This window comes from Salvelinus fontinalis, chromosome 13 (assembly GCF_029448725.1).
Source record: "Salvelinus fontinalis isolate EN_2023a chromosome 13, ASM2944872v1, whole genome shotgun sequence".
NCBI classification, from domain to species: domain Eukaryota; kingdom Metazoa; phylum Chordata; class Actinopteri; order Salmoniformes; family Salmonidae; genus Salvelinus; species Salvelinus fontinalis.
This window is the reverse complement of record NC_074677.1, coordinates 34812853-34836600: the sequence shown is the minus strand read 5'-3', so window position 1 is coordinate 34836600 and position 23748 is coordinate 34812853. Positions and strand designations below refer to the sequence as shown.

Below are 23748 nucleotides of genomic sequence, written 5' to 3'. Positions count from 1 at the left end.
GCCTCTTAACATTATCACTGGAAATGTTCCCCAGTGGAAACACTGCAAATGAGACACTGTTAACAGGTAGCAGGAGTAATTAACATTCCCTGTGCAACAAGTTGTGGTGAAAAAAAACAAGGAACAGCCAAGACAAAATAAATCACAGTTAATTTAATTGATAATTTCAATTATGTGATAACTTCCGAAAAAATATGTACTGAACACAGTCTATGATTGATGCTGTTTATAGTATACAATATATTATAGGTCATCATTAGCACATAGCATGTGTAAACAGTGCAAGAACAAACAGCCTTCAATGAGCTCAGGAGAGAACCAATCACTCAGAGCAGAGTGGGGAATAGAGGTAGACAAAGAGAGATTCGTTATTTTTCCAGGTATATAGCTACAGAACAAGTCAGTAAAATACAAATATACATACAGTATATTAAAAACAAAAGATTATCCACGTTTGCTGCACAGCCCACTGATTAAAAGCAAAAACGTGTTACTATACAATGCATTCTTTCCTAGTCCACCCAGATAACATGGGGGTCCACGGGGTCTCCACAGGTGCTGGCGTGCATCTGGATGTGGGACAGAGGGAACCTGAAGGAGCAGAGAGGGCAGGGCACCATGGACTCTTCTAGGCTGGTGGGAGAGACAGGGAAGGGGCGGGGAACAGGGGTCACAATCCCCCCAGGGAGCTTCCTGGTCTCCACCTGCTGGCAGGAGGCAGCGTGGAGCGGCAGGTACTCTGCAGTAAAGAACACTGCAGCATAGAGAAAGAACAGACAACGGGTGTCAATACTACTGTTGATTGTAACAGTGAATCAATATACAGTATGTCATACAGTCCACGAAGAGACAGAATAAGAAGCCAACAAACACACCTCCGCATATTGGGCATGTGGTCTCAAGGTCACCAGTGTCCTGAGGCTCTGGAGATGGGTGAGGATAAGGGGCTGTGGCAGTGTGTTGTAGAGTAGCTATTGGCCTCTTACTGACTGCAGGTTTTCCGTGCTTACTAGAGGTGGTGCCATTCAGCTGGTTCTGCCTGGGAGGGAGGTAAAGAACAGAGATTCATGCTGAGAGATACTTGTGAGCTAGAAGTTGCTCCTATGTGCAGATCCAGGATAAGCTTACCCTCCCAAAATTATCCATGGGGTGGAGTATGGAGGAATACCTGCTTTTGGAGTTTGGTTTTCTCTTCAGGTGTCTTTGAGAAGTATTTTCCTTGGAGCTGCAAACTGTGCTTAAACAAGCCATTGAAGCTGAAAAACATCACAACTAATCATTTGTCAAGCTTAGTGTTGCCCAAAAAAATTACCAAGCAAAATGCATGGTATTTCTGAGAGCTGAGGTGTTTACCTGTGTGAGGGTGTATATTTCCAACTGGCTTGCCTTTGTTGGGTGTAGCTGTATGAGCCCCTGGCTTTCCCTGGTTGGGGATATGGGTAGTTGCATCTGGCTTGGCTGTGGGAGTGGAAGAGGTTGCTGTATTCTGAGTGTCAGAGAATGATGTGTGACTGGGAGACAAGGAAGTGGAAGGAAGGGGAAGGGAACGCCTGGCAGCCTGGGACGCTGTGAGGACCATACGAGCTGTCCGGCTCAGAACCACACCCTCCCTGACAGCAGAGGGAGACAAACCAAGGTGTAAGTGATTTTCTGTAAAAGTATTTATTCATTCAATGCTGTCTAATCTGTTTGACAGTGCCTCATACAGAACTCAAAATTCCTCCACTTACCCTTTCATTCCCCCAAAGAAGGTTCTCTGCACAGCAGGGCTGGACAGCCATTCTCTCACGCCTGATGCCGATTTGTCTGGGGTTGTCTGAATAGAGAGAAGGTCAAAGGAGAGAGAGTGAGAATACAAGCACACACTTCTGGCCTCTGATGTTTACCAATAATACATATCTCTTGTATATTCCCAAATTATAAACTGGGTTGTTCAAGCCCTGAATGCTGATTGGCTGACATACTACTGGTATGACAAAACATTTATTTTTACTGCTCTAATTACGTTGGTAACCAGTTTATAATAGCAATAAGGCACCTCGGGGGTTTGTGGTATATGACCAATATACCACGGCTAGGGGCTGTGTCCAGGCACTCAGCGATGAGTCACGCATAATAACAGCCTTTAGCTGTGGTATATTGTCCATATATCACACCCCCTTGTGCCTTACTGCTTAAGACTACACACACTTACATTCATCTCATAACAGTCCAAATCGATCACCATAGGGTCGTTCCATATGATTTCAATCACCTAAAATCAGATTTTCACAAATGTTGTAGCTTAAACCCTTACATCTGAAGTGTTTGTATTGTGCCCGTTATCGGTTGAGACACAGTATACTCTTGAATATAGGGTAAAAGTGAATGAAATCTGATGGAACAACCCCATAAGACAAATCTACAACTCTTATCTGTTTTAAATATAATTCAGTCATTTAGCAGATTCTTGTAACCAGAACAAAACTTTGGGGGGGGGGGGGGGGTAAGACAGATGTCTTAATTAACATACTATTTGAAGAGGTAGGGTTCAAACTTTTTCGCAAGATGGGCAGGGACTCTGCTGTCCTAGCATCAGGGGGAAGCTGGCTCCACCATTGGGGTGCCAGGACAGAGGAGAGCTTTGACTGGGCTGAGCGGGAGCTGACCTCCCGTAGGGGTGGGTGGACCAAGAGACCTGGGCCCAGTTTCCCAAAAGCATCTTAAGGCTAAGTTCATCGTTAGGACCTCCGTAGGAGCAATGTTAAATCCCTCAGCTGTTTCCCAAAACCATCGTTATTAACGTTGAACTTGAAAACACTTGTGATGTAACACCTGCCTCAGACCACTATTAGAACAACCAAGTGCATTGTTAAGATGCTTTTTTGCCCTCCTATGTCACTTTATACAGAGAAGATCTCCGCTAAACATAGAATCACGTGGTTTATCCGTCTCTCTGTGACCACCAATGACCAGAAAAAAGTTGACTACAATACAAAGTTACCAATGTCTTTGCAATTGATACAAACAAGTGATGTATAAAAAGACACTTCAAATGAAAATATAAACAGTAAGCTACAGACTCATGTTCAATCATTTTGTTTATATGCTGCTACTTGTAGGCTACTGTCTGTAAGTCTCAATATATTTCATGTGTAGTCTAACATGTGGGCAATGATGTGACAAATTGGTGATTTAGTGCATTTTTAATAGGGTAAGCATTAGAATAAGTCACCTCGATATTTGCAGCCGTAGGTGGTAATATCTTTCTAGTAGCTGTTCCGTCGTCAAGTATTGTGAAATAATTATAATGTTAAGGTAAGATTTGAGTGGAGAAAGCTGACCTGAGAGCAGCGCTCCCTTTCTTTTGATCCTATCAGTATCGACACACGCTCTAACAACGCACTTAACGATCGTTCTCTCTGCATGGTGTTTTGGGAAACGCATGTTATATCTTTGGATTTTGTAAGAAAGATGCAACAAGGTCTACTGCTATCAGGAAACCGGGCCCAGAGGTGTTCTCTGCAATTTACTGTACTGTTCTCTCTGAAGAGTTCACTGCCAAGCCCTCAGTCTATACACACACCTGACCCTGGTTCTCTTTGCAAGTCTGTGTGGAGCCCTCCTCGCTCTCCTCCAGGGGGCTGCGGATGCGCAGGAAGGACAGGCCAAACTGAGAGCGCTTGTTAAAAGGCTGAGTGCAGGTTACTCTCACCCGGTCCCAGCTGTCCTCTGCACCTTCTGACAGGAAATCACCTGGAGGGGGGGGGGTCAATTGTTTTGACTAAAGGAGGGTTACTAAAGAAGCATCTTCGGACACTGATTCTCATTCTCTTCATCTATATTGCATGACATATCAGTCCTACTATTGTCATAGGGCTGAGATCCATCCAGTCTATCTGGTCTCACCTTTCTTGAACATTCTCACTCCTGTCAGCCCAGTGCCCTGTCGCGATTCTGCTGGACTCATCAGTGTTGCTGTTGGCAACAGGGTGATATAGGGCTGGTCCAGGGGCCAAGAGGACCGGCCAACATCAATCTGAATGAACGCAGATCCAAAGTTCCCTACAAATTACACAGCAAGTTGGGAAACGGTCATTAAATTGCATGGAACATCAAAACAAAACGATAACAGTGTCCCATTGTGTGTTTACTACAATACATAAACTTCGTTGTCAATATTGATGAGCCTTACCCACATCGATGTATCCAAAGTATGAGGCTCGCTCCAGCTGCAGTTCTGCTCTGAGGACTCCACTTCGGTCCTGGGGGTTGCACAGCCACGACCTGCTGTCTCCACCCACAACACACAGGTTCTCCACACAGTTCTTGGGGTCCTGCACCATTTCAATATAATTAGCTAGGAGCTACATGTATAGCTACTGATGCAACCCATGTGACATGGCTACAAACGCTGTTCTGTAGCTGAATATTTCTCATCATGCCAAATGCATTTCGTTAATGCTAGCTGCCTAGATAATTTAACTACCTAACGTTACTGAGTTTCTAACTATAGTTAGCTAGCTACTCATTGCTAGCTAGCACTAGTCTACTTGCCGTAAGCTAAGTTAGTTGACAGTTAAATACACGAACTTACCTGTGACGTGAATGAAACGACGTGTTTAATTTTCAATGGGGCCATATTAAGGTAAAATTAATTAGCTGTTTGTTTATGTAAAATCCAAGAGACCATCAGCTGAACAGTTTGTTACTCGTACTTTTTTCCCGCCACCAGAAAACAACCACTGCTGTGAGTGTTGACAAACGGAAAAGGAACTCGCACCTGACCCTGGTTCAGATTGGCCCTTCGGTTTCCCAAACCGGAAATGGCATGCACTAGGAATTAACAGCACTCCCGAAGATGGCGGGGGTGTTTGAGGTGGAGGTTGATGGTGTAGAACACGATCATGGACTCGGACACCACGATGAACCAAACCAGGTTAGGGTGCCACAGGTGTTACCGTTGTAGAACCAGAAAAAAAGAATTGCGTGAATTGTAAAGTGCGCACGTTGCTGCCAATATGGAATAGACCTGCCTCTTCCACCGGCGAGTAAGCGTCATACGGTGTTAGTTTTATCTAACATCCCAGTTGTCTTCCCATTTTAGCCAGACAGGTAGGCTATCATTGAGTGCATTAGGAAACCAAGTATATATCCAATTATAGTGCAGTCAGCTAAGACCATACGAGGACCATCATCACGCCCTGGGTGGGTATAATTTGTGGAACGTTCCAACAGGAGTCTGTTCCAAAAACGAATGTGGGTCTTTGCTTTATCTTGGCCAGGTCGCAATTGTAAATGAGAACGTGTTCTCAATTTGCCTACCTGGTTAAATAAAGGTTAAATAAAAAAAAATAAAAAAAAATAACAAGGTGGCCAACAAACAACACATACAAAGTTGTATAGCGGCAGAATAAGATACCGGGGAGGGAGTGGGTTATTTCATTAAGTTTTTCACTCACCACGTTTATTCGGAAAAATGTCTGTCCTCACTCTGGTAGCCTATGGACAAACATTAAGAATAAACTACGTGGTGAGTTGCCTATTCGTTAGCTAGGTTTATTTATCATTCTACTTTGTATGCGTTGTTTGTTGGCAACCTTGTACTTTACGACGTTTTTGGAACCGATTCCTGTTGTAACGTAACAATTATACTCACCCTCAGGCCCTTGCCTTGTACTGTACGTGGTAGTTAACGCTAGCTGGCTAGGTAGTCACTGATAGTTAAATGGATAATTCTGGTTTACCTGCCCCTAATTCACTGCTTTTACTTGACAACCATGTTTTCTCATATTACAACAGCAATTGAGTCAATGATGTAGCAACGTTAGCGTTGTCACGAAACCAGTATCGCGATAGTTTAAACACAACACAAAGCAGACCAAACTTTTTGTTCCTTTAAAAAAAACGTATGTATGTCAAATATTGTGTGCTATAGTTTGGAAAAGAAACATGTGATTCTGGGTGACACACAAGGCTGCTTGTTTCCAACATTAGGACTGCTTTTCTTATGAAATGTAGTAGCTTGTTTCATGGCCAAGATACCGCTGAGTATTGCATACTATCGTGACAACCCTATTTTAGCTAGCACTCATTAGATGGCATGCCATACAAGCGTTGATGTGGCAGACTGAGTCACAGGTCATATCCTGGCAGCTCGAGCTCTCTAATCAATGCTTTGGACCAAAGGCCAATTTCTTTCACCATTTAGCACTAATGGACAGAAACTGTGCATGTTCTCTTTGTTGGACAGCAGTGTTAATTTCTTTTAGTGTTCACGTCTGTCCACTATCAACAGCCTCCCAATCCACATAATCACTGATCAGATTACAGACTGTTTTGTTAACATGGCCATTTTTTTATGCTTTGAATCATTGTATTTAGTAGATGAATTGTGACAATTTATTTACAAGTTCTAAATGAATGTATGTAGAACATTACTAATGGAGTTAGAAGCCTTTGGAACTGTCGTGATTGTCTGTTTGGCTTGTTCTCACTTCAGGTCGACCTATCCCATCTGTCACCGGAGGAGAAGTGGAGGTCAGTCTCTAAACACAATTATTCATTCTGGCTGCAAATTAGATTTGTGTCACACGTTGAATCATAAAAGTCAAGTGAAGTTAAACATGATCATGAAGCCTAATTGATCAACTAAGGGCTCTAAAGTATATCAACAATGTTTCCTTCCAATGAAAACTGGTAATGTGTTACGAATATGTCGATTTATAAGAATCTATCCAGATACCCAGGCCTGAGCAGTAGGTTGATTGTTGTTCAAATATTTTTATTGAACACACACAGGAATGGTGTATAGGTATGAAAGGCAGGTATACAATTTTTAACTAAACATAAAAGAGCAGACAGAAATAAAAAGATCCAGAGTTCTGGGTACAAAACAATTATTACAAGACATACAAAACAAGGACAGGTAGAAAGAAAGAGGGTGGGTGTCACCCCCCCTTATTCCCCCCCTTTACCCCCCTTATCCCTTCCCCTTATACCCCTCCCCGCTGCTCGGGTGGCGGTGCCAGCACGTGCTGCCCAGAGGTGGATTAAAATATTACAATGGAGAGTGCGTTAAAAAGTACAAATTCACAGCGCCGAATGGTCCAAGTAAGAGAGGAAAGGCTGCCAGATCTGATCAAATGTTAATAATTTATTGTTCAGAATATATCTAATCCTTTCTAAGTGTACAGTGTTTGCCAATTCGCTGAGCCATAATTTGGTAGTGGGCGCTTCCCTCTTTTTCCAGAACAACAAGATTAGTTTTTTTGCCGAAATGAGACTGTAAGAGATGAGTTGTTTTGGGGGGTTGGTTAGTCCGATTAGGGAATCAGACACTCCCAGGATTATCAGAAGCGGGTCTGGGTCAATTGAAGTCTCCAGAACTTCAGAGAGGATCCTAAAAATTCCACACCAGTAACCATGCAAGCTAGAGCATAGGGCAAAGCAGTGGAGAAGTGTACCCTGTGCAGCCTGACATTTATCACACAAAGGGGATGTATCAGGAAATATCCTATGCAGTTTGGTTTTGGAATAGTGTAATCTGTGTAATACCTTGAATTGTATGAGCCGATGTCTGGAGTTAATGGAGCAGGTGTGGATATACTCCAAGCTATCTTCCCAGTCTGCCATCGAAATGTCAGTCCCTAGTTCTTCCTCCCATTTTGCCTTAATGGCCTCTGTAGAGGGTGTGCTAACCGATTGAAAAGAGTCATATAAACGAGATATCAGTTTGTCTGAGGTGGGGGATGTTTTTATGCATCCGTCAAACATGGAAGGCTTAGCGTTCCCAAATGTTGGGAGGTGTTTCCTAACATAGTCTCTGATTTGTAGGTATCTGAAAAAGTTATTTCTGGGAAGATTATAAGTTTCCCTCAGCAACTCAAAGGAAGCAAAGGTCCCTTCTATATATAAATCCCCTATGGTACTTATCCCCAACTCTCCCCATTGCTCAAAGGTGTTATCAAGGTTGGAGGGGGCAAAGGAGGGGTTCCTGGCAACAGGGAGCATGAATGACATTGGTCTAAGCTCAAAGTGGGTTTTAATTTGCTTCCAGATTCGGACTGTGCTATGTATAATAGGATTGTTACGATAAAGTGACCTCTCCAGATTGACAGGCGACAAAATCACAGCACCAATAGAGAAGGGGTGACACTCCTCACGCTCCATACTAAGCCAGGTGGGTGACGGACGTGCGTCATCCAGCAAAAACGTAACCGCACGGAGGTTAGCGGCCCAATAATAAAATATAAAATTTGGGAGAGACAGTCCTCCTTCCATCTTGGATTTGCAGAGGTGTTTTTTACCTATCCTGTGTGTTTTATAATCCCAGATGAAAGGATTGATAATTGAGTCCAGTTGTTTATGAAAGGATTTAGGTATGAATACTGGGATGTTCTGGTATAGGTAGAGCAGTTGTGGGAGGAAGACCATTTTAATGGCATTAATTCTTCCGAGCAGAGAAATTGGGAGAGTTCTCCAAAATTGTATGTTTGTTTTTAGTTTTTGCATCAGCGAGGGGAAATTCTCTTTAAATAGTAAGGAATATTGTTTGGTAACTACAATTCCTAGATAGGTAAATTTTTCTGAAGATAACTTAAGTGGAAGATGTTCTAGCCAGGAGGTGTTTTGTAACCGTATGGGCATTAATTCACTCTTGTTCCAATTTATTCTGTATCCCGAGAAGGTACCAAACAAATTAATCACATCAAGAATAGCTGGAATACTAGCTTGGGGTTCTGTTACATAGAGGAGAATGTCATCTGCGTATAGGGAAATCTTATTTAGAGTATCTTTAGTATTATAGCCGTGTATTGCTGCATCAGATCTAATCGTCTGAGCGAGAGGTTCAATGATTAGGGCGAAGAGCATCGGCGACAGCGCACAACCCTGCCTTGTCCCTCTGTAGAGGTTAAATCGGGGCGACAATGATTGGTTAGTGAGTATTCTCGCACAGGGGTTCCTATATAAAAGCTGGATCCAATTTATGAACCCATCTCCAATATTAAATTTATGTAGGACTTTGAATAGATAGGACCACTCAACTTGGTCAAAAGCCTTCTCGGCGTCAAGAGATATAACGGCAAGGTCCATGTTTGGTAACCTCTGAGAATACATAATGTTGAAGAGGCGCCTGAGATTGAAGAATGAGTTTCTGTTCGGGATAAAGCCGGTCTGGTCCGAATGGACCAGTTTGCCAATTAAAGTGCTAAGCCTGTTAGCCAGGGTTTTTGCTAAAATCTTTTGGTCTGTATTGAGGAGGGATATTGGTCTGTATGACCCTACCTCTTCCGGATCTTTACCCTTATGTATAACTGTAATGAATGCTTCCTCCAAAGTAGATGGAAGAGCTCCATCCTCTCTGGACTGAACCAACATTTTGTGCAGGTAGGGAGAGAGCATGTTGCTGAATGTTTTATAGAATTCACCCGGGTATCCATCTGGGCCCGGGGTCTTGCCACTCTTTAGAGTTTTGATTGTTTCTCGAATTTCTTCAAGAGATATTTCCTTATTCAGGAAGTTAGAATCTTCCTGGCTCAGGGCAGGAAGATTACAGTCATCCAAAAAGTTTTGCATAATTAAGGGGTTAGAATTGGCTTTAGATGTATATAGAGTCTCATAAAACTGACGGAATCTGTCATTGATGTCTTTGGGGGAAGAGAGTAATTCCCCAGATGCAGACTTAACTTTGTGAATCATTCGGTCACTCACAATTTTTCGAAGTTGTCTGGCGAGTAATTTGTGTGGTTTGTCACCAAACTCAAAATATTTTTGCTTGGCGTAGAGAAAAGATTTAGCAATTTTAGCTGAGAGAGTCTGATTATATTCAAATTTTAAAGAGGTAATTTTTTTATGTTTCTCCATAGATGGATGTCTAGCATTCTCCCTATCCAGTAAGTGAATTTGTCCCTCCAGTACTACCAATTTTCCCTTGTTTTGCCTACTCCTGGCAGTCTGATAGGAGATGATACAGCCTCTCAAATAAGCCTTAAGTGTTTCCCACAGTAATGCTGGGGAAGTCTCTGTGTTGTCGTTGGTATCAAAGAAAAATGTTATTTGGTCTTTAAGATGTTCACAGAATGTTGGTTCTGTGAGGAGCTGAGGATTTAACCTCCAGACCCTCTCGTTTGGTACCATGTCACCCAATCTCAGGGAGAAGGTGAGTGGACTGTGGTCCGAGATTATAATATCATGATACTTCACATTACAGGTATAGGGGAGTAGTTTAGCATCAACCAAAAAGTAGTCAATTCGAGTATAAACATTGTGAACATGAGAGTGAAAGGAGTATTCCCTGCCCGTAGGGTTAGTGATCCTCCATATATCAAATAAGTTAGAATTCTTTATGTAGGTATTCAAGAATTCACTTGAATAGGAGGTGGGGGTTCGCCGGGTAGAGGATCTGTCCAAATATTGGTCTAGCACGCAGTTAAGGTCCCCTCCAATGATCAGGTTAGTATGGGAGATATCTGGAATCAGGGCAAGGACTCTTTTGAAAAAAGAGGGGTTATCAATGTTTGGCCCATAGATATTTAGTAGAGTTACAGAAGTAGAGTGGATCTCTCCTATTACGATCACATAACGACCCTCTTTATCCACAATAGTGGTTTTATGTAGAAAGGGAATTCCTTTCCGTACCAGAATCGCTGTGCCTCTCGTTTTGGCAGAGAAGTTAGAGTGATACACTTGCCCCACCCACCTACATTTAAGTCTGCTGTGAGCATTATTTTTCAGATGGGTTTCTTGCAAAAATATAATATCAGACGAGAGTGCTTTCAAGTGGGCTAGGACCTTGCCTCTCTTAATTGGTTCGTTTAAGCCCCTGACATTCCAGGAAGTGAATGTGAGCCCCGCCCCCCTCTCATTTGTAGTTCCTATGGTGGCCTGCATAACTTGTAACTCAATAAAAAGGTAAGAAAGCGCACCAAACCATCACGATCAGCATATGTAGCAGCTACACCCGAGCAGTATCCAACCAGCCCCTCCCCCCCTGCAAGCCCCTTTACTTCCCACCCTGTTCCCCTACTTTCCCCACTATTTACCCCCCCGCCCAACCCACCTTTAACAGGCATACACAAATAGGAGAGAAAATAAAATTAAAATAAAAATAATAAACACATTGTCTGGCCGATGCCAAAAAAGCACGGCGCGACCTCGAACAAGAGGTGAAACAGAAATAAAATCCCAACTGTACGTTCACCTCTCACTATCCTAGAACTTCTACTAACATATGAACTGAGGAGGCTCCCGCGAATAAAGTGTCCAATTAGCATCTAATAAACCTAAAGAGAATAAGTTTCAACCTAAACATATTGCGCACTTAAGCGTCATCTTGGGTCTATCTATCCCTGAGATAAGCAAGATATAGCATCACAAGATTATTTTGCTAAGCACTGCCGGTCTAAACATGAACCATCAGCAACCAACTTAGACAGCCGTACATTTACATATTGTGGGTTAGATCGGAAACAAGAATTTTTCTAAATTAAACGTATCCCCCAGTCAGAAAATAAATAAATAAAAAGGTTATATATATACATGTATACATACACACACATACACATACTTACCCATATACATATATATATATATATATATAAATATACATATACATACATACATACATATACACACATATATATACATACATACACATACACACATACAAACACATACACACACACATCCCCAAAAAATACATATAAAGGTATATATTTAAAAATATACATATACACACACACACCCATACATATCTACATATGCGCATATACACATACATACCCATACATACAGAAACATTCATGCCCCAGAGTAATAATCTACACTAATTTAAAATATACACATACATAATAGTAACATGCTAAGAGAAAATAATTATAAAGTACAAATAATAATTATATGTACGCACACCTACCTAGACACTACAGAGGGCTGGTAGGGATCTAATCGGGAGAGCGGCCCTCGGCTATATCAAAGGCAGAACGGCACAAAACATCCACCTGCTATCCAGGTGTCTGTGTCTGCCCCTTCCCCACCATCACCCCCAGTCCCCTGCAAGCTTTAAATAAATGGTATTGTAATAACAATAAATGTAAGAATTAAAAAATAAATAACGAAACAAAAAAAAAATGGGGGTAATAAGTATATTCATCCGAAAGTGACAATGATCAAACCTGGAAGGCATCTTAAATAGGCATCGCTCTGAACACAGCCAGAATGAAAGTGACTTTAAATGAGAGCCAAGACCGCCCTCCACAGCATCTTGCATGTTCGGTAGCCCTTGTTGAGACCGTTCAATACGGTTTCACCCGTTATGGTTTAGTATGGATTCGATTCCATGAGCAGACCCTAACACACAATGACAAGGCACTCTAACCTGTACGGGGGATTGGCGTATGTTCCCGGATAAACTTCTCTGCGTCCAAAACCGAGGAGAGCCACATCTTCTCACCAGAGGGCGGGGTAATTCTTAGTCTTGCAGGGAAGAGCAAGGCTGGGCGAAGATGGAGTTTGTAGAGTTTGGCCATGACATCTCTGTAGCCGCCACGGTCCTTTGCCACATCGGGCGCATAATCATCATAGACACGGAAGGGGTGCCCTTTATGTAACAGGTTGCCCCTCATTCGGGCCTCGCGCAGGATAAGATCCTTGGTCTTGAAACTGTGACAACAGATGATTACTGGGCGAGGGCGTTGACCCGGTCCAGGCACTGGGACAGGGGCGCGATGTGCACGGTCCAGCTGGGGGTCCGAACCCAAAACGTCCGATCCCATTGCATCCTTCAATAGCTTGGCGAAGAAGTCGGTGGGGCGAGAGCCCGCCTCTACCCCCTCTGCCAGACCAACAACGCGAAGGTTATTACGTCTGGAACGGCCCTCCAGGTCGACCACTTTCACAGAAAGCCTCTGCACAGTACCCTGTAGTGACGAGCACAGCTTCTCTAACTCGTCGATCCTACCAGCGCTGAATTCAGAAGCCCTCTCAAGGTCCACAATACTCTGGCCCTGCGAAGCGACCGCTCGAATGGTGCCCTCGATTTTGGTGTCCAGTTCAGCAATAGTAGCCTTAAGATCCTCAGCTAAAGCAACACGTAGTTCTCCCAAAGCCTGGGTAAGTTCTTTAAGTGTCACGTTGTTGCCTGTGCCTTCCGCCATGTCTGTCTCGTTGTTTGGTGTGGAGTAGGCCTCCGATGTGGATTTATTGTCCTTTGGTCGCTTATTACTCGGCATTTTTACACAGAAAGTTACGATGTTGTATTAGAAAGAAACGTTTGTTGTAAAAAGTATCATAAAGTAGGGTAAGTTAGATTATTTCGCAAAAAAGTTGCAGGAGCCTCTCACACGCAGCCGTTCACTCCAACATGCTAGCTCCGCCGTAGGTTGATTGTTGTGTGTGTGTGTCCATACTGTAGGTTGGAGCATGCCAGGATGCATGTGAAACACAAGGGCCATGAGGCCATGCACGCTGAGATGGTGCTGATCCTCATTGTCACCCTGGTCATCGCCCAGCTGGTCCTTGTGCAATGGAAACAGAGGCACCCCAAGTCCTACAATGTAAAATAATCTCTCTCTCTCTCACACCCACACACATACACACTGCACAGTCATGCTCACGCAGACACAAACACATGCTCTCTTATGGGCAGAAAGAGGGAATACATAGCATGCCTGCAGGCAAATCTCACTTTACATACTGTATAGACAAACTATCCACAGACCAGTTTCTTCCACTGTACACAGTCTGGTTCTCAGTCTCAAATTTACCCAAGTGTGTCTGTACTTTAAAATGTGTGTTCTTTTTTTATTTTTTTGTAGCTAGTGACTCTGTTCCAGATGTGGGTGGTTCCTCTGTACTTCACCACCAAGCTTCACTGGTGGAGGTTTCTGGTCACGTGGTTCATCTTCTCTGTGGTCACTGCATACGTTACCTACCGTGCCACACGCAAGCCCCTGGAGTGCACCACGCCCAGGTAAGGCCCCGTACACAAGCCCAGGTAGTGTCTACACACATTCATATAACACCTCATATATGAGGCGGCAGAGCCTAGCGGTTAGGAGTGTTGGGCCAGTAATCAAAAGGTAGCTGATTCAAAACCCTGAGCCGACAAGGTGAAAAATGTGTCCATGTGCCCTTAAGTAAGGCACTTAACCCTAATTGCTCCAGGGTTGCCGTCCAATAATGTCTGATACCTTGCTCTGACCCCACTCTTCGAGGGTGTGTCAGGGGGAGTGGGATATGCAAAAAAAACACATTTGCACTTGTACATATGTGAAATAAAAGAAATGCAAGCACCCACCTAATTATTTTATACCGAATGCCTAGGTGATGCATGATAGAATGGTCATGGTAAGAGTGCCACCAATCCAAAGTCCCAAATCTAACCTGCCATGCAGCCAGTGCTGCTCTAGGCAAAATACTGATCTATGTTTCTTCACATTACCTCTGCCAGTTAGCTGAAATATGTCTGAATGTTCCCTTGTGTGTCTGTGGACAGGCTGGTCTACAAATGGTTCCTCCTCCTCTACAAGATCAGCTATGCCACAGGGATAGTGGGCTACACTGTCGTCATGTTTACACTGTTTGGCATCAACTTGATATTTAGGTATGTACTGGTTATTTCTGGGCACAATTGTGTATTTATGGACAATACCAGTGGTTTACAAGGATCGTGCTTGTGTAGTTAGTAACTTTCTCTCTAAAACCTTCAAATAAGTTTAGATTTTTAGAGGAGGTGCCAGAGCTTTCTTTGAGAAGTAGTAACATATTGATGATGCTTTTGGTTGGCTTTGTTTCCAGAATAAAGCCAGAGGACGCAATGGATTTTGGCGTGTCCTTACTGTTCTATGGTCTGTACTATGGCGTCCTTGGTAGGGACTTTGCCGAAATGTGTGCAGACTTCATGGCATCGACAGTGGGGGTGAGTATACAAGTACTCGTTTTTTTTGTTGTAAAGGCTGTGTATCTGTCCAGCCACATTATATTGTGTCTCTGACTTCTCTAGTACTACAGTGCGTCTGGAATGCCCACCAAGCACCTCTCAGACAGTATCTGCGCTGTGTGTGGCCAGCCCATACTGGTTGACGTCAGCGAAGAGGGAATCATCGAGAACACATACAGACTATCCTGCAACCATGTGTATTCTTTTTCATCTAAGAAAAATGCTCTAGATAAATATGAACATATTTGACCTAATTTGAATAACACATAGGAGCATGATGTGGTAGAACTGATTTGTCTGTTGCATAAAAGCCGTAACTGGCAGTCAGTCGTGGAAAACAGGTGGTTTACGCACACAAACACCAAAGGGAAATTGACCAAACAAACGTGCGTATGAACCTTGTCTCTGACATGTGACTGTTGTTCGCATGACTCAATAACACTGTACCATGAGCCCGTCTCACTTCCTGTTTCTGTAAATAATGTTGCCCTATGTCATCTCCTGTATTGACTGCCTGTACTAGACTTCCATGAGGTGTAATGTCACATGTTTTATGGCATTTGTGGTAACTATGTTCACATTTTGAGGACATCAGATTTGAATAGCTTACTGGTGATGTTGCTGATATAGTTATTACAGTGTGCCACAGGGAAGTAGGAAGAAACTTTCCATTATGCCCTTTTACTATGTCTACAGCATTTGACCCAATTTCACCTAATGTTTCATATTTGGCCTCATTTTGTAGTTAATCTAATGTTTTTAGGGTTGAATACATACACATTTCTGTATTTTGAAAGTTATATATCTTAACTTGATTGCTGACAGTCCCAAAATGTTTTGCTTATGTCAACAATGGGCTGCTGAAACATCGTTTTTGGGTGGAATTTTCCCTTAACTCTCTCTGCCTCAGATTCCATGAATTCTGCATACGAGGATGGTGCATCGTGGGAAAGAAGCAGATATGCCCGTACTGCAAAGAGAAGGTGGACCTGAAAAGGATGTTCAGTAACCCGTATCCTTTACTCTTCTGCTCTCATATGACATGTTTGTGTTTTTTATTTAGTTTTCACTTTTATTTATATAGGTAAGTCAATTAAGAACAAATTCTTATTTACAATGAGGGAGCGAGCACAGCACAACACACAGGTTAAGTAATATCCTACAAACAGGCAAAAATACACAATGCACAGCCAGTAAAACATTCAGTAATAGGCAGCATTTAAGAGGCAGGGGGAAAACGCATGCAGTTATCAGTTCAAATCTGTGTGCTTGTCTATTTAATATTCTCATCTCTTGTAGTGTGTCTTAGTGTGTTACTTTTTTGTGTTGTGTCTTTAACATTCAGATGGTCTCACTCAAAGTGACCCTTTGTCACTCATTGTTTCACCCACTCTCCCTCTGTTTGTCAGCATGACTGGAATTCGCACAATCCAAAGCACATAAGATGGCAAATGTTGAGGCTGGGTTATTTTGCTTGGCTGTGATGTGAATAGGTTGTTTCCTGTGAATGCTGCAGAATTGGAGCATTTACACAGTGATGTTGTTCATGGGACTTTTGACCCACATTGATATGTAAACACAAACTGGAACAGGATATTATGGGAAGGGACCTCGGGTGAAGTCCTCTGAAAACAAGGTTAACCATTGTCTGATAGTTGTGGCTTTGTCTTCATGGATACCTTTCATAAAGTAGTTCCAGTTCCTATTTTGCTGCAGTAAAAACTCAACAGACGCAGCTGTCTGTCATTTCTGCTTTAGGGGACGGGGTTTCCATTGCAACCACTCAATACACAATCCTTTCTTGACCAACACAGCATACATACTGTATTTAATTTTACACTATTTTTACTAAATAACACCCTAGAGCAGGGGTTCTAAAACTTTTTCAGCCTGGGACCCAAATGAGAAATTCTGTGTTTTCCTGCGTCCCATGCTCATGAAAACAAGCTCCTTTTGGGGGGCCCGAAGTGAGATTTGTGCTCCCCTGAGCACGTGCCCGGTTGGTATTCGGCTATGATTAGTACAAGTTTGGTAAGTTAGCTGGCTAGACTAACTAATCTAAAAATTGTAAGTGACTGACATAGCAAGAGAGAAACTGCTAATGCACAACCAAATTTCGAAATTGCACCTTGTGTATTCAGCTGTTCTAACTCTTAACAGTACGTTGAGACCCTGACTGAGTTCCCCCCCCCCCAAAAAACATTTTTTTGGTTGATATATCAATAATTGTTTACTTTGACATGTTGCGACCCACCATTTAACACGTCCGCGACTATACTTTAAGAAAGGCTGCCCTAGAGCAGAGTTGTTAATTGATGTTAAGAAATGGTTCATCATATCCAGTGCATTCGGGAAGTATTCAGACCCTTTGATTTTTTTCGTTATCCTTTACCCAGTACTTTCTTGAAGCACCTTTTGGCAGCGATTACAGCCTCGAGTCTCCTTGGGTATGACGCTATAAGCTTGGCACACCTGTAATAGAGAACTTTCTCCCATTCTTCTCTGCAGATCCTCTCAAGCTCTGTCAGGTTGGATGGGGAGCGTCATTGCACAGCTATTTTCAGGTCTCCAGTGCTGTTCGATCGGGTTCAAGTCCAGGCTCTGGTTGGGCCATTCAAGGACATTCAGGGACTTGTCCCGAAGCCACTCCTGCATTGTCTTGGCTGTGTGCTTAGGGTCGTTGTCCTGTTGGAAGGTGAAACTTCTCCTCAGTCTGAGAACCTGCTCCAGAGTGCTCAGGACTTCATCAAGGATCTCTGTACTTTGCTCCGTTCATCTTTCCCTCGATCCTTACTAGTCTCCCAGTCCCTGCCACTGAAAAACACCCCCCCCAGCATGATGCTGCCTCCACCATGCTTCACCGTAGGGTTGGTGCTAGGTTTCCTCCAGAAGTGACACTTGGCGTTCAGGCCAAAGAGTTCAATCTTGGTTTCATCAGACCAGAGAATCTTGTTTTTCATGTTCTGAGTCCTTTAGGTGCCTTTTGGCAAACTCCAAGCGGGCCGTCGTTCATTTTACTCAGGAGTGGCTTCTATCTGGCCACTCTACCATTAAGGCCTGATTGGTGGAGTGCTGCAGAGATGGTTGTCCTTCTGTAAGGTTCTTCCATCTCCACAGAGGAACTTTAGAGCTCTGTCAGAGTGACCATCAGGTTGTTAGTTACCTCCCTGACCAAGGCCCTTCTCCCCCGATTGCTCAGAGTGGCCGGGCGCCCAGCTCTAGGAAGAGTCTTGGTGATTCCAAACTTCTTCCATTTTAAGAATGATTGTGGCCACTGTGTTCTTGGGGACCTTCGACGCTGTAGACATTTTTTGGTATCTTTCCCCAGATCTGTGCCTTGACACAATCCTGTCTCGAAGCTCTACAGACAATTCCTTCGACCTCATGGCTTGGTTTTTGCTCTGACATGTACTGTAAACTGTGGGACCTTATATAGACAGGTGTGTGCCTTTCCAAATCATGTACAATCAATTGAATTTACCACAGATGGACTCCAAGTTGTAGAAACATCTCAAGGATGATCAGTGGAAACAGGATGCACCTGAACTCAATTTCGAGTCTCATAGTTAGGGTCTAAATACTTATGTAAATAAGGTGTTTCATTTTTTTAATTTGGAATACATTTGCAAAAAATTCTAAACCTGTTTTTACTGTGTCATTATGGGGTATTGTGTGTAGATTGATGAGGAGAAATGTATATAATCCATTTTAGAATAAGGCTGTAATTTAACAAAATGTGGAAAAAGGGACGAGGTGTGAATGCTTTCTGAATGCACTGTATGTATTGGGAATATGTTATCCATTCCCCAATATCCAGCCTGATTCTAGTAGTGTCCTGAAGGATCTATAATAATCATATTGTCACAGGCTGGATGTGTTTTATTACAACTCTAAAGGAATTGCTTAGTTAAGGTTTGGTTGGGTCAGATTGGTTGGAATCAGGGGTGGGGTAGTCACTTAATTATCTGCCTCCTTGACCCATCATCTGAAGCTGGGAGAGGCCACATGTCATGTATGGACAACTCCTGGACTGGCTCCGCTACCTTGTCGCTTGGCAACCAGTAATCATTGGACTTGTGCAAGGCATCAACTACATCCTGGGGCTGGATTGACCTGGGAGAGTGGAGAAGGACACACAAGCCATATGGAGATGGTAGATAATGCACTGGCCTGACTAGGAGGCCTCACCATGGACTATAAGAACATCTATTATAAACTGTGTCTATACATGTGCTATTTGTATATATTTATAGGCACATAGTATCTGTATTTAAGATGTATTAGAATTTGACTAGTAACCTGGGTTTGGATGTCTGTTTTATAGTATTTTTGTTTAGTCAATCACAACTTTTTAAACAAATGCAGTGTACATTTCATTGCTTAGTAATATGGTCCTCACTTTTTTGGAGATGCTTTTTCAAAAGTAATTTGTCTTAACTTTTTGTTTCTACGGTAATGTGTGACTGACATGGCCCAGATACGTGAGTGGAGCGTTGTAGAGTGCCAGTCTTCGTTTTGTGTGTTAAATCTGCACCTTTTGTTAGTGGAGGTCCTGGTTTAATGTGGCTGCTGGGGTGAGGGTTTCTAGTCTCTCAGGAGCACTGGGCTCAAGACAGTGTGTCCTATCCTACTACAGACTTCATCTCTTTAAGAGGGGAACTACAATATGTCCCCCTCAGACGGCTGCTCGTGTCTGTGTTCAGCCCAGGTGACTCTCAAGGAATAGACTATGCAAAAAGGTGAATATAATTTGATCATTTTGGTTGTCTGTTTACTTTTTTGTCATGTTTTTGTTCTCTTGATTGTCTGTAATTAAACGTGACACAGTCAAGATCAGGTGTAGACATTACTTAATTCAGACCAGATCCAGTAGTATAGACCCTTCATGACCTGGGGGATTTTGTGTATCATTTCCAGAATATTATACTTCATTTTCCGTTAAGATGCAATATAGTTCTCGTCATATGAAGAAACATACCAGACTGATGCCAGTCATGCCATCCTGGACTAGGATTGGGTGTGGCCATTGAAATATGACGTTCTTCTTTTAGACTGCTCTTGTGAAGAATACAGGTAAGCAGTGAAAATATGCGTATTTCACCACAATATTTCACATTTCTTATATGATTCATATCCATGTGTTAAATGAGTCGCACTTAAGTCATATGGTAGAGGGTATATTACACTTGAGAAATATAACCTGCATATGTCAAAGTGACATTTGAGGTCAAAATGTGTAGTGACTAATTTAATCTTGATTGTGTCTAACATAAATACGCTAAATAACTTGATAGGGAATTCCCTTGTGTGTTCTTGGTCAGCGTGGGTGGGTTAAGGGGAAGTAACTGCATATATAGTAAGTAAGAGACGGTGTTGTTACAACTAGCTTTGTTGACCAACTCGCACAGTAGTCGGACAGAAGCGAGTATGCAGTTGACGATTCTTCTCACAGGTAAGAGATCCTCTAACATTCTCACACACATGTTCACTGATGTATGGGAATGTGGATGTATCTGCTGCATATGTATTGACATTTCTGTGCCTGTGTTACGCAATGGCTGAGGGTGTGCTCCATCTCTTCTACAGCCTTCATGGTTTTTTTTGGGGTCCTGCGCTCCGAAGCCACTGCAGGTGTGTGTCCCCGTCTATCTTCCTGCATACATCATTTTTTTATGTTTCAAAGTGTCTAACTTCAGTTGATATTGTCCAGATTCCACAGAGGTGCCGTCTCCCAGAATCCTCCAGCCCCATAGGTCCAAAATACGAGCTGTTCCAGGTAAAGAATTCTGCCATCTCAGTTATTTATTTTTTAGTTTTCATGAAAGTGGCTTATCAATCATGGATACTCGAGTGTTTGAACTCAAAGATTACCTGGTCTTCACCTCCAGTGTTGCTGGGTATAGATAATTATATTCTGGTGTTGGTTAGGAACCACTGTTTTTAACAAACAGGATGTGTTTGTCATACACAGGAAAGCAGTTGATTATTGAATGTAAAGCAGACCCAGGCCTTCCTGATGACTTTACCCATGTCTACTGGCTGGTCAACAGCACCTTCCCAGAGGTAGCCTTCACTGATGGCAGAGTATCAGAAACAGAGGAGTAAGTACCGTCTTCACATATTTTACCGTCTTCACATATTTTTGAAAGCCACACTAAACCATGTTCCTTACTTACTTCTCTTTTAACGATGCTGTTAATACTGTACTGCTGTTTTTATATTTGAACCACACATGTAGAGTAGGCGAAGTCCAGTGTGAGTTCTGTTGAGATGTTGTACTATATACTGTGGCGGGAGTGTTGGCTAAGAGTTGTAAATGTGGTGGTTTCAGATCAGCCTCAGAGGACGGCAGGGTGATCCAGAGGAGTCTGGTGTTAAAGAACGTGACTGCAGAGGATTTTAAGTCCACTTTCACCTGTGTAATAAGTAGCCTAGCTGGGCTTGACCGAAGGACTGTCACACTGATGCCCACAAGGCTAGTTTTCCCTCATTACCTCACGTCCTCTCCCTTCGTCCTTCACTCACTCCCAACTCAAAACACTAGGGGAAACCGAGAAAGGAATTTAAGAAGAAACCTAGCAAAAAGGATCAGGGGGAAGAAAAAAAAACCACGCTAGCAAGAAATTAGATTAGATGGATGGTCTTAGTCCAGTACTTAACCCTTGTGTGGGTTAATGATACAATTTAATTATTTTTTTCAACCTGAGACTCATTGTCCTTGGCTCATTTTCTATGAACAACATGTAAAATATCACTTTCATTGAGTGCACACTGCACCCCCCTACACATTTATATTACATATGTGGTGTTCGATTCACTGGACCCAAGGGTAATAAAAGTGCCTGTCTCCCTGCCTGTCTCCCACTCTTTACCCTTTGTAGTGTGTGAAACTACACAATGTTATTTCAATACATTGTTTAAAAAAAAAAATTTTAAAAAAAATTGCAGTATTTTGCCACTCTACTCCAGCCAGGTGCAAATTGGGGGAGGGACACAACAAATAAATAGCTTTGTATGTGTGGCTCCTTGCCACAATCAAACAGTATGGCAAAAATAATCTCTGCTCAAAGGGCCTTAAACATTTTGCAGAGAGAGAAGCTAGTGTGGACGGAGCGTGGATGGATGGAACTTTGGAAGATGAAGAATTTTCAGAATATGAGTATCATGTCTCTGTCAATTCGGAGTCTGACAGTGAGTTGGAAGAAGAGGATGAGATTGACCCTCAGCCAGCCCGTCAGCAACCAGGACCAGCCTGTCAGCAGCCAGTTCATCAGCAGCCTGCAGGAGGAGAAATGTGGATGTAAAAGAATTGTGAAGTTGAATAGTCTTGCCCAAGGAATGAGCTACCCAGCATGGCTGCCAGTGTGATAAGGATGCAACCAGTGCCAACGCGAATGGCGATTACTCATGTGCAGTGGCGACTCGTGATTCAGGGCAGGTTAGGCAGAGCCCCACCTGTTTTGAGCCACACATTTTAAGCAACAAAAAAAAAACAGGCTTGCCTGTTTTGCATGTTATTTTGGCATTAATACGTGTCACATCAGTTTGCACACAATGTACAAAATATATAGAATTTAGTTAATAAAGCCGCATACAAACAAGGTCTCTTTTTAAAATGTTTTTAAGTAAGGCAGCTCCAAAATGCAGGAGTTTCAGGCTAGCTCAGGGCTTTCTGTGGTGGTGGGGCAAGCCAGCAGAAAATACGGAGCGTTGCGCCGTGATTGGTCAGTGTTCTGTCACTCATGGGGACACTACGTCACTGCCAAGTCTAAGGGTAGAGCTAGAAAATTCAAGCCCCTTGGGTGCTGCCATAGTTACGTTAGAAGTGCCCGTCCATGAAGGCTCAAGGTCATTGGCCACAGATAAAATGACGTCAAATCACGTTATCTTTGATTGGACTGATCATGTCAACATCATACTTTCAAAATCTTAGCTAGCAGTCATCATGAATCAAGTTGACAATCTACTGGCAAATCCTTTCTAACCTATGTCATATGAGGAGAAATTATAGATAAAACCTATCCGTGCTCATCGGCCATTGGACATAAACATTACACAAGTTGGAAATCGCAAATTCAACAATGAGTGGTTTGGAAGGAATAAGTGGCTAACTGGAAGCATTGCAAAGTAATCGCCTGCTATTCAGTGGAGTGGCTGTGTGGGTCTCTTTTCCTAGTATAAAATGATAAACATTCAACATTGGCCAGGCTGTCAATTAAGCATTATTTGTACCACGCTCAAAACAACTTAACTCAGAACTGCAAAATCTGACTTTAGTGAGTTCAAGACAAGGAAACTTGCGAAAAAGAAGATACGACTGGGAAAATACATTTTGAACTTTCATCCAACTCAGAATTGTAAATCCGGAACTCGGGCCTCTTTCTAGAGCTACGACCTAAAGATCATTGACGTCATCATGATTTTTCAGAGTTCCCAGTTGTCTTGAAAGCACCATAAATCCAGAGAATGCCAGACTTTGATGACTGAATATGCCCACGAAGGACCGCTGCGCCACCTTCCTGTTCAAGGGAGCACAGCACAACAAGGTGAGTCCAAAAATGTCTTGTATGCTGCTGCATAAATTATGTAATATGCCAGGGAGATATGTATACTGTAGCTAAGAAAGTAATACTAAGTGTATGTTGTGTAGTAAGCTGTTAGTAGCCCATGTGCCTCACCCTAATAATTTGGTCTATTTTCACATGTAGCCTATAACCTGTTTTTGAGAAATGTAATCATTGAATATTGTCAGAGCTTTCATTGTCTGCTTATATGCCCCTTTTATTTATCCTACGGTTCTGACTTGGTGTACAGGGAGAAAGAACACT

At 42.7% G+C, this 23748-nt stretch overlaps 3 protein-coding genes across 9 annotated transcripts; 2 read left to right on the top strand and 1 right to left on the bottom strand.

Moving 5' to 3' along the window:
• Nucleotides 1–138: 138 nt before the first annotated feature.
• Nucleotides 139–4796, bottom strand: xndc1 (xrcc1 N-terminal domain containing 1). Its single transcript, XM_055942537.1, has 9 exons — nucleotides 4577–4796; nucleotides 4175–4316; nucleotides 3889–4044; nucleotides 3566–3735; nucleotides 1731–1816; nucleotides 1354–1610; nucleotides 1169–1256; nucleotides 876–1039; nucleotides 139–754 (listed from the first exon to the last, which is right to left on the bottom strand). Exons 1-9 carry the CDS (start codon nucleotides 4619–4621, stop codon nucleotides 513–515), a joined length of 1350 nt encoding a protein of 449 aa, XP_055798512.1. The 5' UTR covers nucleotides 4622–4796; the 3' UTR covers nucleotides 139–512.
• A 37-nt stretch (nucleotides 4797–4833) lies between these two features.
• Nucleotides 4834–19751, top strand: LOC129868501 (E3 ubiquitin ligase Rnf121). 5 transcript variants are annotated; one of them, XM_055942539.1, is made up of 10 exons: nucleotides 4834–4918; nucleotides 6482–6519; nucleotides 13394–13535; nucleotides 13797–13951; nucleotides 14477–14584; nucleotides 14779–14899; nucleotides 14984–15117; nucleotides 15831–15932; nucleotides 18912–19073; nucleotides 19557–19751. In XM_055942539.1, exons 1-9 carry the CDS (start codon nucleotides 4841–4843, stop codon nucleotides 19030–19032), a joined length of 999 nt encoding a protein of 332 aa, XP_055798514.1. In that variant the 5' UTR covers nucleotides 4834–4840; the 3' UTR covers nucleotides 19033–19073; nucleotides 19557–19751. The 5 variants fall into 5 exon arrangements, with proteins under 5 accessions (XP_055798514.1, XP_055798513.1, XP_055798517.1 ...); XM_055942538.1 differs by having other exon boundaries at nucleotides 18912–19751; XM_055942542.1 differs by lacking the exon at nucleotides 4834–4918 and adding an exon at nucleotides 4942–5030 and having other exon boundaries at nucleotides 18912–19751.
• Nucleotides 19570–21772, top strand: LOC129868502 (uncharacterized). 3 transcript variants are annotated; one of them, XM_055942544.1, is made up of 7 exons: nucleotides 19570–19659; nucleotides 19972–19993; nucleotides 20329–20372; nucleotides 20507–20551; nucleotides 20631–20696; nucleotides 20892–21021; nucleotides 21252–21772. In XM_055942544.1, the coding sequence occupies exons 1-7, from the start codon at nucleotides 19650–19652 to the stop codon at nucleotides 21535–21537; spliced, it is 603 nt and encodes a 200-aa protein (XP_055798519.1). In that variant the 5' UTR covers nucleotides 19570–19649; the 3' UTR covers nucleotides 21538–21772. The 3 variants fall into 3 exon arrangements, with proteins under 3 accessions (XP_055798519.1, XP_055798520.1, XP_055798521.1); XM_055942545.1 differs by lacking the exon at nucleotides 19570–19659 and having other exon boundaries at nucleotides 19846–19993; nucleotides 20307–20372; XM_055942546.1 differs by lacking the exons at nucleotides 19570–19659; nucleotides 20329–20372 and having other exon boundaries at nucleotides 19846–19993.
• Nucleotides 21773–23748: the final 1976 nt, after the last annotated feature.